This window comes from Cotesia glomerata, linkage group LG7 (assembly GCF_020080835.1).
Source record: "Cotesia glomerata isolate CgM1 linkage group LG7, MPM_Cglom_v2.3, whole genome shotgun sequence".
Classification (NCBI taxonomy): Eukaryota; Metazoa; Arthropoda; class Insecta; order Hymenoptera; family Braconidae; genus Cotesia; species Cotesia glomerata.
In genome coordinates, this window is record NC_058164.1 from 6,131,686 (window position 1) to 6,148,421 (window position 16,736).

A 16,736-nucleotide genomic window follows, 5' to 3' on the forward strand; every position below is an offset into this window, starting at 1 on the left:
TGACATGTTTTAAATGAGATACAGGATACATTTTTTTCTCATCTTTTTTAGTTTATAATTTTCTTAAACATAAAAAAATATTAATAATAAAAAAAATTTTTGATATTCTTGATTAATCTTATTCCTTATATTTAACACTTAATATTTAATTAATTACAAAAAATGAAAAATGTTATAAAAATGTTTTGTGTTATTTAGTATCTACATATGTTAATCTACAAAAATATGTGGCAATTTTTAATCAGTCTGTACGTTTCAAACATTTAATAAGTATATATATGAAATATCAATTCATCATTGGCACGATTGTAAGTCCCGTAAAATCCATAATATATCGAATATAAAAAAACACTGGTATATACACTGGTATCAATGATTATTTTTTAAGAGCCCAGAGATTAAGTGTTTAAATATATAATTTATAAATTTTTAAAGATAATTATTGCAGTAAGATTCTTTAATTCAAAATTAAAGAGCCGATAAATCTCTACAATTAAAAACGATGAAAATTAAATTAGCCGACATCAGAAAATTTTTATAATTTTTTTATTGAAAAAAAAAAAAAAAAAAAAAAAAAAAAAAAATTTATTGAAATTTTTAATCAAAATTTTATTGAAAAAATTAAAAAAAAAAAAATTGACATGTAGAAAATTTGAAAAATTTTAAGTGCAATTTAAAAAAAATATTTTTATACTCCGATTCAATTTAAAAAAAAAATTGACATGTAGAAAATTTAAAAAATTCTAAGTGAAATTTTTAAAAAATATTTTTTACTTTGATTAAAAAAATCAAAAATTGTCAAATGTCGGCTAATTTTACTATCATCAAACAGATCTCCGGGCTCCAGTCAACATTTTAAAAAATAAGCAAGTTAAAAATAATAAAAAAAACTATAACTAGTGGCAATAAAGCGGCATAAAAGCAACAATTAACAATAATTAGTTTCCATATTCCGATGGACGGTAACAGGAACCAAAACCCTATGCGGCGACTCAAGTCTGGTCGTGGGCGAGGGTGCTGACACAACCGGCCGTTCATCTTCAGGTTCCATGCTAGCATTAATAAGTAAAAGTGGCTCTGCAAAAGACTGCTGTTCCGTATCATCATGTGGAGTCATCGTGCTGTACCCATGATCACTATCACCTCCCGGAGGTCGCCGATAATTAGTAGCAACACGATAGGGCGAAATCGGCGGCGTGCTTTCATGAAGCAAAGAGTCCAGATGATTCTTCGACCGGTCTAACTCTACGGGATCTCCATCAGTGCTTCCTCCAAGACCAATATCCAAGTGAGTCATCCGGAGCGTGTCAGGCGACCCGTTAAGATGGAGACACTGGTGTTCCAAGCCAGACTGCACACTGTGTAACCTGTAGCAGAACAGCACGATTCCAAATATAAGAACAATAGCAAGAATTCCCCCAGCAACCGGACCAACAGAGGGCCATTCCTTTCCAATGCTGTCTTCAGTCGCCTGAGAATTAAAAGTGCCATCAGCGTACGGCAGCGGAGCTCCAAAGACTCCTTTAAAGCACGCATTAACGTCCGAACAAAATGGATTAGCTAAGCTCAACTCGCCGTCGTTCTCAAGAGAGCACCACTGGCAGCCAACGATTCCCAGACACTCCAACTCAGTTGAGTAAGCTTTACAGTCAGACGATGGACATTGCTGGAGGCTCAGCTGTTCTGGAACAGTCACTCTGTCCCAAGAAGTCGTGGGGACTATTCCTTGCTCATACGACGGCTTGCAAGGCTCGATATTACTTATATTTGTCGCTTCACAGTCTGAAGAATATAAAGAACACTCGCAAGGACACTCGCACTCAGTTTGTTCCATCCTTTTGCAATTTAAACACGACCTTGCCATCGTGTTGCACGGACAAAAAGCCGGAAGAGTGCAAGTTTCATTAACAACTCCGAAAAATAAATTAGTGTCTGGAACAGCAGCTAGCTGGTACTTGACGCAATGCTCTCCATGAATTATATTAGTCAGAACTTCTTCCAGAGAAGTATTAAATTGATAATACCTCTCAACAGTACCGTCCAAAAAATTAGCACAAATTTTTTTTCTCACAAAAAAATCATGATTGAGAATATCAGTAGCCACCAATAATTCTTTATGAGTCAAGTGTTGCTGCTCGAACTTACCCCCGGGTTCTAGGAACGACGGATGGAACACCAGGTACCCTTTATCATCCATCAGGAAGCATTTGATCATAGACTCGCTGCAAAAAGGCAGCATGTCTTTAAGTAACCTCATAATATATCCCAGAGAGAAATCCATAGCTGCTACTGCAACCACCGGGTCTTTCTGACTATGAACACTCGACTTTCGACCTTCGTAGATAGTCTGGCTTAAGCTGACAACGTACCCAGCACCTCCGCCGTCCAAGTACGAGCCGGTTAAAATTATTTTACCCGGATGCTCCAGGGCTTTGCCGTACCACGCTCGCCTTCTTGGGTCCAAGCTCGAGTCCATCGCCAGACCGGGATACACCTCGACTACTCCGCTCTCCACAGCGGCCATGTATCTTCTGATTATGAACATCTTGGAGGGGCTCTCCTGGTGGCGGGTCTTCCAGTGGTCGATTATCTGCGCGAGCATCGCTGCGTCTCGGCGGACAAAAGGACCAAGTCCAGGATTTCTGAGTAACCGTGTCGCGTCCTTGATGTAGGCCATGTAGCTCTGGAGATTCATCAGCGAGGCCAGGTCTTCTCTCCAGGAGTTTAAGCACCAGGGTGATAAGTACATAACAGCTCTAGAAGGGCTCACTATGTTCCGTCTGTCTAAACATAGTTCCACGCTCTCCGCCAGGGTCTTCGACACCAAGTCCAGCCTGTGGTGCAGAATATTGTCCGGAAGCGGGGGAGGAAATTTAGCTACTGATCTACGGGTATTATTTTTGTAATCTGTAATTATACAGATTATTAAATCTAAGTACTTTAAGTGCTTCCACCTGACACTCATCGTTTCATTGAATTTATTCTGTACTTCCGTGGCTCCTTTGGGCCTTTCAATCATTTCTACGACAAAGTTCTTGTCGAAGTTTTCAATGTCATGTAAATTTACTTCTATAGGCTGCTCTGAGAGAGTTTCAACCCTCGGAAAATTTTTGTGCATCCACACCAAGCCTTTTTTGTCGAACAACACGGCATTGTTACTAAACCCAGCGTTGAAGTAAGTTATCTTCTCAACAAATTCACGAAGTTTAACATCTAGTGATATAAGTACTTCATCGGTAGCTCTAACTATCGATACTCCTAAAGTCTTACCGTACGGTTGTAAAAATATATCTGATAAATAGAAATATTTCTTATTTATTATTGGACACTCTAAATTAGCAAACAGTCTTGCGACATCGTAACCAAGTGGATTGTTTGTTGGGAGAGTTGCTGTACTCTCATTAATAAATGTTTCTTCAACATTAACAGTCGGCTTCAAGTCTGATACTATCAACGCAGTACGAAAATAAACCTTTAATTTGTTGGACGCAATAGTATTAACAATATTTTTAACATTTGATAAGTCTTTAAGTGTATTTGTAATATGTACTATAACAATATCATCACGTAAATTTTTAGTCATTGATTTAAAGTCTATTGAGAGTGATTCATTAGCGTCAAGCCTTGCTATTGAATCTATCAAGCGTATTAATTGATACTTATTGACATCTGTCGCTTTTACAAGGGCGTCAGTACAGAAGAGAGATGTTTTGTTGGCTAGGCTGATTACTGTTATTAAATCTGTATCTGACAGCATGTCAACTATTGTTCTTGCTGTAGCGCGAGCTAACGCTATATCGTCTTCTGACATGAAAATTCCGTTTTCTAAAAGGACGATTACGTTTCTTGGCTTGTCACACTGAGAGAGAAATAATGAACCGATGTTTCGGACAGGGCCAGCCTGTCCACATATTTTACCCGGTCGTTTTATTGGAATTACTCTGATGTTCTTCCAGCCGTTTTCTTTTAAATTGTATGCCAATGCTGAAAGATAAAAAAATCATTTTAATAAGTACTGATAATTAAAATGAAAAAAAAAAAAGTGATTTTGTATTTTTATAAATTAATATATAACTAGCAATCTTGCAGTCACTATGTGACTGTCGTGACTTTTGAACTATAAGTAAATAAAATTTTTAATAATGACTTTTGTTAAATTGCATTGTACTTTCTTAAATATTCACGTTTTTAAAGATATAAGCTCATCCCGATGTTACACTCATCAAGAGCTTTCATTTGAGTACCCACATGCATTTTGATATATTTTTCATATATTCATATATATAATATATATAAATATAACAAAAATTGATGTGGGTACTTAAATGAAAGGTCTCGATGAGTGTATTATCGGGGTGAGCTTATATCTTTAAAAATATCATTAGTTAACAAGATAGCAATGTCAGATCTTAATTATTGACATTTTTAAAGATATAAGCTCATCCCGATGTTGCACTCATCGAAACCTTTCATTTGAATACCCACATGGAATTTTTTATATATTTTATATATATGGTATTTGTGAAATATATAAATATATAAAATATATGAAAAATTGATGTGGGTACTCAAATGAAAGGTCTCGATGAGTGTAACATCGGGATGAGCTTATATCTTTAAAAACGTCAATAGTTAACAAGATAGCAATGTCAGTTCTTAATTATTGACATTTTTTAAGACATAAGCTCATCCCGATGTTACATACATTAAGACCTTTCATTCGAGTACCCACATGGCATTCTTTATATATTTTATATATATGGTATTTGTGAAATATATAAATATATAAAATATATGAAAAATTGATGTGGGTACTCAAATGAAAGGTCTCGATGAGTGTAACATCGGGATGAACTTATATCTTTAAAAACGTCAATATTTCATAAGATACAAAGTCATTTCTTAGTTTATTTAAAAAAAAAAAATTATCAAGTCTCTGCTAAATTTATTTATTGAAAAAGAATAAATTTTGTGTAATTTTATTCTAAAATTTAATGACATGCTTAAAAAAATATAATTACCATCTTCAATTTGTTTACAAAAATCAAGAGATTGTTCTCTCTGCACCTGTGACTCTTGATCATGATCTAGATAAGAATGATCATAAGTGTTACTTTTGATAATCGGTGCAACAATATCTAGACTGCGCTCCAAGATATCAAGAAATTTCTCCAGCTGGGCATCAATATCATTGACGAGTGTTTTTAATGAAGATTCCGGCTCATCTGGCACCTCGATGAAGTCCAACTGATCGAGCATTCGCTGGAATTGCACAAGGCCCAACTCATCGTTGCCAATCGACCGTAGAGTTTTTGACAAGCGTACGACGATGTCCTTGAGACACATGCCACCAAGTGGCGTGGGTTTAACCTGCTTTCTCAACGCCCGTCCCAACTGACATTCTACTACATTGTTATTTTCATTTTCCAATCCATCATTACCTTCAATAATAACATTACATAATATTAAAGTACTTATAAAAACTAGGTAAATTTTTTTATGGAGTATTGACATCTCGGTGATTGTTTTCCCGGGTAAACAGCCGTCTTCATTGAGTATCCGTGGGTAGTCCTTTGTACTTTTAGAATATTTTAAAAAATTGTATTTACAAATATTTTTAGTCACATTCTTTAAAAATTTGTAATTATTTTCATTATTAATATTTTTTATCAAACATTTTTATTAATAAATATAAAAAATATTATCTTGGAGCGAGTATAAACTGAGAACACTGACAGTGATTACACAAGAGTGAGAGAGAAACTATTTTTCTTCTTTTTCTATTTTTCTCCGCACTGAAGCGCCACCTGCTGACAAAATTGTTTCAATTTTAATTCATTGTGTTACTTATGTTTTGTTTTTCTCATCAACGGAGTAATTATTATTAATAAAGTGGTAAAATAAATTAAAAATAAATAAAGTAATAGTAATTTTATTATTACTATGAATTCGTTCACTGAATCTGGTGCTGGTGAACCAGAGCAAGATGCTAATTCAGCACTTATTGAGTTGGATAAAGGTAAAATAACCTATATGTCTATTATTATTATTGTTATTGTTAACTGTTTGAATTGCCGGTATGTTTCCAAATTTATTTTTGAAAATAATAGAAAGAAGTTTAACAATTAAAAAAATATTTTTATGACAACAATAAACAAATATAGATATTTAATTTTTTTTTTTTTTAATTAAATTTAAAGACTTTTTCAAATTTTTTTTTAAATTCAAAAATGTCAATTAACTTCTATTATCTTCAATATAAAATTATAAATAAAAAAATTAATTATTTCTATAAAAAAAAAAAATATTTTAGGACATTAAAATTATCTGTCACTTTACAACTTTATAATTTTTTCCAAACAAATTTGCTCCAAAAAATTGCATTTTTAATTTTTATAAATTTCTACTTCAATGTTTTTTTTTTCTAATTTTTTTATTATAATTTACTTGTAAAAAAAATTTTAAAAGTGATAAAATGTCTGCTAAATTAATTTTAATTATTTTATGACATTAAAGTTAGTAATCACTTCACAATTTTTTAATTTTTCTAATTTTTTTCAAACAAACAAATTTGTTCCAAAAAATTATTAAAAAAATAGTATTTTTAATTTTTTTTAATTTCTACGTCAAAATTTTTTTTTTCATTTTTTTGCCATAATTTACTTGTAAAAAAATTTTTAAAATGATTAAATATCTGCTAAATTAATTATAATTATTTTATGACATTAAAGTTAGTAATCACCACAATTTTATAATATTTTTCAAACAAATTTGCTCCAAAAATGATTAAAAAAAAATAGCATTTTTAATTTTTCTAAATTTCTACGTCAACGTTTTTTTTCTAATTTTTCTACTATAATTTACTTGTAACAAAAAAAAATATCTAAATTAATTTTCACAAAAATATTTTCCAGGCTTACGATCAAAAAATACCGGCGAAAGATGCGAAGCAATAGTAAGATTCCCGCGCCTCTTTGAAAAGTACCCTTTCCCAATTCTAATAAACTCAGCGTTGCTAAAACTTGCGGACGTATTCCGACTAGGAAGTAACTTCCTGCGAGTATGGGTTCTTCGAGTTTGCCAGCAAAGCGAGAAGCACTTAGACAAAATTCTAAACGTGGACGAGTTCGTGCGTCGCATATACAGCGTGATCCACTCAAACGACCCAGTAGCCCGAGCACTAACCCTCCGCACCCTGGGCAGTGCAGCAGGAATAATCCCCGAACGTCAACAAGTGCACCACAGTATCCGAAAATCATTAGACTCCCACGACTCAGTAGAAGTAGAGGCAGCGATCTACGCAGCGCGGATGTTCGCAGCGCAATCAAAACTTTTTGCGGTGTCAATGTGCAGCAAGATCTCCGACATGATCCGCGGGCAAGCGACTCCAGCTTCAATGAAGCTGCAACTAATCCCAATATTACAGTACATGCACCACGACACTTCCACAGCCTCGATGGTCAACGAATTGTGCATGGAATTACTCGTCAGTTACCCAGCGGTGGAGTTTGTCCGCGTAACACTTAGCGCGATGAGCACTCTAGCCTCAGCGACGTTGATAGACGTTCCCAACCAAGTAGCGCTGCTCCTCAAGTACCTCCGAGACGACCCGCGATTGTCAGTGAAGCGACAATCACTGAGACTTCTCCTAGACTTAGCCAAGCGCGGAGCTCACCTCTGGCCTCGCGGAGCTCTGGACAATTTAGTCGACAGCACAACGCGCCTTCCTCAAGACAATAGCGAAAGTACCGACTTGCTTTTAAGGACCCTGGACGTAATTGAAGTGCTAAGTAGAAACGCCGTTACCTGTGACGGCAATAAAGACGAAAATAGTCCATTGTCATCAATGTGCATTGACGCGTGTTATTCTCACGACCCTCTAATCGCCGTAAAAGCTGTAATGATTCTCTCGAGAATTGCCTGCTACTGTTACGAAGAAAATCTCCCGGTCAGCAACATTCAGCACACAATATCTTTCCTAGAATCTTTAATAGTTATTCTAGGTACTGAAGACAAGTACGTCCACCATTTGAAGATGTGCCTAGCTTCGACTGTAAAACTCTGCCAAGCTCACTTTAATCACGCGCCGATATTCGTCGACATAATTGGATCCACGCTGATGAATTACAGCTCAGAATACTCCAACAGCGGCAAGCTGAGCGCAGTTTTGTGTGAAGCTCTCGGAGCTATTGGTAGCCTGGGCAACAATGTCCTGCTACCGCTCTTGCCAGACATACTGGAGAAATTAAAGCACATGACTGACGCTCACACGAAAGTAATGCTCTGTACGTTGCTTTTTCAAGTAGTTGCTGGAGGGTATGAGTGGAATGAAGAGTGTCTCAAAGCAATAAGGACTGCTACGAAGACAGTCGATGGCTGGGCTAAATATCGCATTGCTAGAGGAGCTGCTAGGTATGGGCATCATGGTATCGCCTCTGAAATTTTTAAGAATTTAAAGGAAGCTGTCGCTTCAGAGCAGCTGCACTTTTGGCTCTCGGGCTTGGAATTGCTGACCAGTGCTGAGAGCTACTTGACGAGTAATCAGGATGAAAGTAACGCTGAAAGCAAAGCTAGGATTACTGATAAATTAAACGGAGCGATTTCGAGGTATGCTAGTGCTTGTGCGAGTCTTAAGGCAGCTAGCACTCCGTTGAAAAGTCTACAGTTTGCTTGTGAGTATGCTAAATTAAGGTGCGAGTTTCTGCAAGCCCTCGCGCAATTAGTTCACTCTTGCAGGAGCTTGTGTACTTCTCCACCGCCTGCTATTGCAATGTCCATTGTTGTTTTGACTAAAGATGACTTTCAAAGGTATGGACGAGTCACTTATCAGCTGAGAAAATCAGCTCAGGACTTCCGTAATTGTGCTGATAATTATCAGAAATTATATCAGTCGGCTTTTGATGCCGATCATGGATCTTTAAACAATATTCGGGCGTTGAAAGAAATTTGCTTGTTAATGGCGACTAGTGTTGATCGAGTTTGCTCGCCGTACAATTCTGCGACTAATCAGAGAAGCGAGTCTGAATTCACCTTCGGAGACTCGGTGGAGATGAGGCAGTTGGCCAGGTGCTGCGCTCAAGTCCGGAGACTAGGTCCGACTTGGCAAGTTCAGGAAAAAGAAGAAGCTATCAGTCATTCGAGGATAGAGTCGCTTATTTCACAAGTGATGCTGCTCGCTGGAGGGAAAATACGCCTGTCTATGCCGCGCTACTTCTTCCAAGCTCTTCAAGCTACTGTTGTTAAATTGTCGGTCTCTCCGCAGCCCAGAGTCCTTGGAGAGCCCGTCTGTGTTCCTCAGGGCTCGCAACTGGCTTTGAAGATTGAAGGCGTTCTTAGACACGGCAAGCGCTCTTCGTTATTCAGGTCAGTCGCCGCGGTTTGTATCTCTATCTCGACGACTCCGCCCTCAAAAATTAGCGCTGACTCCAAAAACGGATCCGCTCATGAGTCCAATGGCAATGAGCTTCAGCAGACGGTTACTCCGCATAGAGATTTCTTCGCTTGTGAATTTTTATTGTCTCTTGGAAGCTCCGCGGCTGGAGCTGGGAATAATTGCGCCGGACCTGTTCCGGGTACTTCGACGGCGGGAACTAGTTCCAGTGGTACTCAGTTCCAGGTCACTGCCAGTGCTAGTATTTTGGACAAGGATGGAAATGTGTGGAAGTGCGGGCCTAGGTCCACTTTACAAGTTCGGGTTCATGAAGAACAGACTAAGCGGAAACTCCCGTAATTTGTTAATTATTTAATATTAAATTTATGTTATTTACAAATGTTAGTATAAAAATAATACAATTGTTTTTTTTTTTTTTTTTTTTTATTTTTTTTTTATTAAATTGTAATTTGTATAATTATATTTCATCTATTGCACTTGGCTTATAAAATTAGGATTTTTGATTTAATCTAAGGTAAAAGACCCAGTTATTTACACTGGTCTAGTTATTTGACTTACAATTTTATTCTATTTAAAAAAATAACTCAAAAAAACAATTATTTTGAAATTTATGATTAAAAAATTATCTATATTATTACGAGAATAAGAAAAATTTTATGTCCAGAATAGTCGTATGAAGACTGCATTCAAAAATGCTTTATTTCTAGGTACATAAGAAATGACTTTGTATCTTGTGAACTATGGACATTTTTAAAGATATAAGCTCATTCCGATGTGACACTCATCGAGACCTTTCATTTGAGTACCCACATCAATTTTTCATATATTTTATATATTTATATATTCCACAAATACCATATATATATATATATATATATATATATATATATATATATATAAAATATATACAAAATGCCATGTGGGTACTCAAATGAAAGGTCTCGATGTGTGTAACATCGAGATGAGCTTACATCTTTAAAAATTTCAGTAATTAAAAAATGACCTTGTATCTCGTGAACTATTGACATTTTTAAAGATATAAGCTCATCCTGATATTACACTCATCTAGAGCTTTCATTTGAGTACCCACATAAATTTTTCATATATTTATATATATTGTATATATGTATATATGAAAAATATATCAAAATGCATGTGGGTACTCAAATGAAAGCTCTTGATGAGTCTAACATCGGGATGAGCTTATATCTTTAAAAACTTCAATATTTAAGAAAGTACAGTGCAATTTAACAAAAGTCATTATTTAATAAAACAAAATTTGATTTATTTATAGTTCACAAGTCACGAAAGTCACGTAGTGACTGCAAGGTTGCGAATATCCATTAATTTATTAGAGTTGATTCATTTTTTTTAATTAAAATAAAATTACAAGTGTCAACAACTGAATTTTTTACCTCACTTATTATAATTTTTTTTTCATACGAAAAAATATTCAATATTTATAAATATAAAGTTGAGAAAAATGTACAGAATTTTTTATTTCACTCTTTAATATATATTTATGCTACTAAACGATAAGAAAAATTTTACAGCCTCTATAAATTTTCCGCAACTTTATACAAAAAAATAATTTTTTTTATTATAAAAATTTATTATGCATTATGGAATGTACTTAAAAATACCGGAAGACTTATTGATCACTTAATCTAACTATCCCTAAAATAATTACTTTTACCGCCAGTTTTAGCGAGCAATTCTATTTTACAAATTTCTAGCTCTTCAGGCGTAGCAGCTGACTTACACATGTCATAAATAGTCAAAGCAGCGACACTAGCAGCAGTCAGAGCTTCCATTTCCACCCCTGTCTTTCCAGTGCACCTGACTTCTGTAGTGATTTCAACTTTATGCTCCACTTCATTGAGCTTCAGACTAACTTTAACATTATTGAGCGCCAAAGGATGGCACAGTGGTATCAACTCAGAGGTTTTCTTCGCTCCAATTATTCCTGCAAGCTGAGCAACAAGTAGAACGTCTCCCTTTTTGATATTATTATCAGCGATGAGTCTGGAGACAACTGGACCGACTCGTACGAGTGCTCTTGCTTGCGCAAAACGGTTGCTTGACTCTTTGCTGGAAACATCGACCATCGCTGCCTTGCCCGAGCTATCTACGTGCGTCAGTGAAGAATATTGTCTTATATTTAATTTTCTTTGATGAGTTAAGAGGTGACGAGTTCCGAAGATGTAATCTTTTAATATTTCTCGTAGCTGCGACGGACCTGCAATTAAATCAACCGCCTATCAAGATCATGGGTCTATTTTCCATCGATTTTAGATTGGACATGCCTGAAATATCGTTTGATTTTTCAATACTAAAGTTATTTTTTTTACTATTATTATTATTATTATTATTATTATTGTAATTTATATTAATACATACCCGCATGCTGTTTTTTCTTCTTCCAAACAGCACCTCCAATTATACTTTCTAAATCATCGTCAGAAGCTCCGTTTCTCATCGCGTCGCGAAGCGATATTTCACTTCTTCCTTCAAATAGACAGACTTTAATATTACCATCAGCGGTAATTCGTAATCTATTGCATGAATAACAGAAATGCTGACTCATTGAAGTTATAAAACCAACTTGTCCAACGAATCCAGGTACACAGTAAGCCTAAAAATATTTTTTACTATAAATCTAAAGTATTTATTTATATATTATTCCCAATAAAATTAGTAATTTTGAGTAAAAATCATAATAAGTCACAATGAATCTTAATTTTAAACTATCGATATTCATTCACACATTTTTGTTACATGAAATTATCATTTTAGTTTATCAACTTTTTGTATTTTACATCACTGAGTTTAACTCTAATTTTTATATTCAAATTTATACTTTTCTTGTATTTATCATAATTACATTTCAAATTTAAGAAAAAAAATTTTTTCTGAACATCTAAAATTTTGAAATTTTATATCTTCATCATTCATACGTGTACTTTATTATAATTTTTTTTATATACTTTTGCCATTTGGTTATACTGCCTTATCATTGAAATTAAATAATAAATAAATAAATAAATAAGGCAAACATAATTTAAAGTAAATTTTTTGATTAATTGCAAATATAAAATACCTTTGAAGTTGAATTTGGCGGTGTTTCTAATTGTTGAAAATCAGAAAACTCTTTTTTAATTATAGACTTCATTTCTTCAAACGACAGCATTTTAGCTTCATCCCAATTATTACCAGAAAATGGCATGTATTCGATGAATCTTACATCAATAGGTCTGTCTTTTGTTAATTTAACAAAGTCTATCAATTCATCATCATTAAAGCCGCGCATCATCACACAATTTATCTGAAAAAATAATTCATCAAATAAAAAGAATGAACTAATTTCTAAAAAAATGAGATAAAAATCATAACTAATTATGAGATAAAAATGATACCTTGACCGGGTTATATTTTAATTGGACCGATATATCAATAGAAGCTAGAACACGATTGAACCCTTGTCTGCGGGTGAATTTTTCAAACCTATCTTTCCTAAGACTATCAAGAGAAATATTCAAAGCATCCAGACCAGCTCTTTGCAACGCTGGTAGTTGACGCGTTAATGTTAATCCATTTGTTGTCATTCCTACACTTTCTAAGTCTTTGATACTTTTTAATTGAGCTATAAATAAATTTTAGTATCAATATATATGAATAAAAAGCCATATAACGTAATTGTGGAGGTTATTACCAACAATATCAACGATATCTTTACGAACAGTCGGCTCTCCACCAGTTAGTCTAATTTTTGTGACTCCATTTTTTACAAACAACCTTGCTAATCTCATTATTTCATCAGTTGTTAAAATTTTATCATTTTTTGTGAGTTTGACACCTTCTGCTGGCATGCAGTACAGACCTAGGTATAAAATTAATGTTTGATTATTTTTAAAAAATTGTATTTTTAATTTTTTTTAATTTCTAAATGTCAATTTTTTTTGCTATGATTTATTTATTGGAAAAATTCTTAGTATTATTAAATATCATAATAATAAAGTTAGCCGACATTTTTTATTTTTTTATTTTGCTTAATTTATTAAATTATAACTAAAAAATATTTTTAAAAAATTGCACTTATAGTTTTGAAGTTTTTAACAACTGAAAACATTTTTTTTAATTTTTTTGTAATAATTCTTTAATAAAAAAAATCATAAAAATTTTTAGACGTCGGCTAACTTTATTTTCATTTAAATATCAATTAAATTAATTTAGATAAATTAAAAAAAAAATAAACTATTGTTATTATTAATATTACACTTACAACGTAAATTGCATTTTTCAGTCAATGAAATTCTTAGATAAGTATGATGACGTCCAAATGAATCTGTCAGAATTTCATGTTTCTTATCTTGCTCCAACCGTTCTCTCAATTGTTGAATCTAAATAAAAACAAAATCATAATTATAATTTATATTTAAATAAAATAAATTATTATATTATAAATAAACTCACTCGTGATACTTTAGGCTGTAGAGAACTTTCAACAGTAAAATATCTCGAGAATATTTTTAAAACTCCATTTCTCGAGGGGATCATTCTCTGGCAGCCTATCAACGTTGTCTGCAGCTATCATCTGAGCAGAAATTAAATTACACACTATAAAAAGAAATCGGAGATTACATAAGATAGATAATTACAATTTTTAATTCATAATTCATTAATAATATACCATAATATTTTATAATGTTTACTTCAAGTAATGACACATTGATAACAATCACGTTTATTTTACAATTAAACTTTTTGACAAAGCTTGAGCTCATTTTTAAAAAATATTTTTTTTTAATTATCTTTATAAATTTATATTTAATTTTACTTTTTACATTTTGTATCGAAAGTTTTATTTGACATTGCGAAATGATTTTTAATTAATGTAGATAATTTTTCACTGTGTCATTCTGTCAACAGAGGCAGCAGCTGTTTTAATTCTAAAAACAAAAACAATTGATTTGCAGTACTTAGTTGTTTATAAAAATTTTAACTTTATAATTTAACAATAACACTATTTATTAATGACTCAATTATTACATAAAAATAATAACAATAATAATAATAATCAAAATAATAAATTATTAATAAAAAAAACTTACGAATGAATAAATTAACTGCAAGTTTGAGGTTGAGTGATTGAAAGTCTAAATAAAATAAAAAATATTTTATTTAAATACAATGCACTCAAATGTACTTAGTTTTATATTTTTAAATTGTAGATCGCAATTGCAAGTATGTTATCTTGGATACGCAAATTATCTATTGGCACTAAAATAAAAGATGGTTTGTTGCCTGATGGAGATATGGGGACTGCACAAGATCTTGTTAATAAAAAAAATCCAAGTGAGGTTACCGAAAAAGACATTACTGAGTTGAAAGAAACTGTCTACGGTATTTATAAATTTAAATAAATTTAATTATTTTAAGAATTTTATAAAAAATAAATAATGACAAAAAAAAATTTTTTAATTTTAAATGCATTTTTTTGAAACAAACTTTTTGATTTAAAATAATAAGAAATTTTTTAGTGACTGCTAAATTTAATGTCATTATTTATAATTATATATTTTATTTCAATAAAATATTTTTAATTAATAATTACAATTAAAATTTTTATTAAAAAATTTATTTGAACTTAAGATTTGTTGAGGACAATAAAAGATCCAGAAAAACCGCAAACTTTGGAGCAATTAGAAGTTGTTTATGAAGATGGAGTTATCATTTGCCCGTCAACCCCCAACGGGACCTTTGTCATCCGCGTTGAATTCAATCCCACTGTGCCACATTGCTCTCTAGCCACGCTGATAGGATTGTGTATTAGGATTAAATTAGAGCGCTCATTAATCGAGTCTTTTAAATTAGATATTTATATTAAAGAAGGCGCTCACTCTACTGAGGAAGAAAGTATGTAACATTATCATTATTATTTTATTATTATGAAAATTAAATTAGCCGACATTGGAAAATTTTAATAATTTTTTTCTAAAAAAATAAAAGAAAACATTTTTTTAATTTTAAGTGCCTAAGCGACACAAATTTTTTTTTTTTTGATGTCTTGTTGAATTTAAGTTGACGATTATTAATTTTTTAACTTCTTGTTAAGTGAAATCTACCAAAAAGTCAACATTTTTTTTTGTGACGCTTGGGTGCAATTTTTTAAAAATATTTTTTATTGATTCAAAAAATAAAAAATTGAATGTCTGCTAATTTTATTATTTAATTATTTACTTACTCATAATTTATTAATTACAAATTTTTAATCATTAATTGCAGTTAATAAACAAATTAATGATAAAGAGCGCATCGCAGCTGCTATGGAAAATCCGAATCTTCGGGAGTTGGTGGAAAAGTGTATAAAAGAAGACGATGAATAATTTAGTTTAAGTAGTTAAATTATTTAAAGAATTTTACGTTTCTTCTTCTTCTTTTTCTTTTTCTTCTTGGTCTTTTTACGTTTTTGTAAAATATTTTTCCACCAACGTTGAATTGTTCTAGCAGCGTGACTTTTTATTATCGCCTCCATTCGGTCTACATCAACTTGACGACGTTTGTACATGTACTCATCATAAATAACTGATTGTTGGTTAATGATCTCCTAGGAATGTCAATAATTAATATAAATTTTCATGATACTGAAATTAAGAGACATTTGATAATTTTTTAACAAATAAATTAATGCAAAAAAAATTTATTTAAAAAATTATAAATGCAATTTTTTAAAAATAATTTTTTTTTACCGTTTATTATTAAAAAAAAAAATTAGCAAATATCTGCCATAAATAATTATTTTTTATAAATTACCTCAATTTCTTTTAAATTTTCTTCTAAATCAAAACGTTCGGCTCTTAATTCCTCTAAATAATTTTTTTTATCTCCAATTTCCGAATCGTACCGATTAAGTAATGACGTAAATTGTGATATTACTTTTATTCTAATCAAAATATTTATTTAATATATATAAAATAAATTAATAGATATTTCATTTTAAAAATTACCTTTTAGACTGTATTTCAATTTCTAATTTTTTGCTTGTCGCCATTATAGCAGTGGTCTTACTAATAGTAAACGCGCAAATTTGCGTCAAGTCATTTTGTCTCGTCAACGACTGTTTGTATTCATTCAACTGCTGTCGCTCATATTTAATTGATATCAACTGGGCGTCAGTTAAATATTTTTCATTTAATTCCTTCAATATTTTGACATTGTTCAAGTACTCAGTCATCAATTTTGATTCATATTCGCGGTGAACTCTCCGTTGGTCCTCTAATTTTTCACATAACGCTAAATAATAATAATTAATATAATAATAATAATAATAATAATAATAATAATA

At 32.1% G+C, this 16,736-nt stretch overlaps 5 protein-coding genes across 9 annotated transcripts; 2 read left to right on the top strand and 3 right to left on the bottom strand.

Annotated features, from left to right (window-relative positions):
* Positions 1-182: 182 nt before the first annotated feature.
* LOC123269548 (MIP18 family protein galla-1) lies at positions 183-15,816 on the top strand. Its single transcript, XM_044735337.1, has 4 exons — positions 183-189; positions 14,623-14,794; positions 15,044-15,307; positions 15,677-15,816. The coding sequence occupies exons 2-4, from the start codon at positions 14,638-14,640 to the stop codon at positions 15,775-15,777; spliced, it is 522 nt and encodes a 173-aa protein (XP_044591272.1). The 5' UTR covers positions 183-189; positions 14,623-14,637; the 3' UTR covers positions 15,778-15,816.
* On the bottom strand, positions 745-5,718 carry LOC123269543 (VWFA and cache domain-containing protein 1). Its single transcript, XM_044735327.1, has 2 exons — positions 5,022-5,718; positions 745-3,984 (listed from the first exon to the last, which is right to left on the bottom strand). The coding sequence occupies exons 1-2, from the start codon at positions 5,512-5,514 to the stop codon at positions 929-931; spliced, it is 3,549 nt and encodes a 1,182-aa protein (XP_044591262.1). The 5' UTR covers positions 5,515-5,718; the 3' UTR covers positions 745-928.
* On the top strand, positions 5,837-9,746 carry LOC123269544 (integrator complex subunit 7). The gene is made up of 2 exons (XM_044735328.1): positions 5,837-6,019; positions 6,915-9,746. The coding sequence occupies exons 1-2, from the start codon at positions 5,944-5,946 to the stop codon at positions 9,728-9,730; spliced, it is 2,892 nt and encodes a 963-aa protein (XP_044591263.1). The 5' UTR covers positions 5,837-5,943; the 3' UTR covers positions 9,731-9,746.
* LOC123269546 (molybdenum cofactor biosynthesis protein 1) lies at positions 11,018-14,640 on the bottom strand. 5 transcript variants are annotated; one of them, XM_044735332.1, is made up of 8 exons: positions 14,503-14,640; positions 13,865-13,985; positions 13,674-13,791; positions 13,104-13,271; positions 12,808-13,034; positions 12,492-12,716; positions 11,792-12,026; positions 11,018-11,630 (listed from the first exon to the last, which is right to left on the bottom strand). In XM_044735332.1, the coding sequence occupies exons 2-8, from the start codon at positions 13,946-13,948 to the stop codon at positions 11,059-11,061; spliced, it is 1,629 nt and encodes a 542-aa protein (XP_044591267.1). In that variant the 5' UTR covers positions 13,949-13,985; positions 14,503-14,640; the 3' UTR covers positions 11,018-11,058. The 5 variants fall into 5 exon arrangements, with proteins under 5 accessions (XP_044591267.1, XP_044591266.1, XP_044591268.1 ...); XM_044735331.1 differs by having other exon boundaries at positions 13,865-14,008; positions 14,503-14,623; XM_044735333.1 differs by lacking the exon at positions 14,503-14,640 and adding an exon at positions 14,082-14,196.
* LOC123269547 (dynein regulatory complex protein 10-like) lies at positions 15,801-16,625 on the bottom strand. The gene is made up of 3 exons (XM_044735336.1): positions 16,399-16,625; positions 16,205-16,334; positions 15,801-15,998 (listed from the first exon to the last, which is right to left on the bottom strand). The coding sequence occupies exons 1-3, from the start codon at positions 16,623-16,625 to the stop codon at positions 15,801-15,803; spliced, it is 555 nt and encodes a 184-aa protein (XP_044591271.1).
* Between the last annotated feature and the right edge of the window lie 111 nt (positions 16,626-16,736).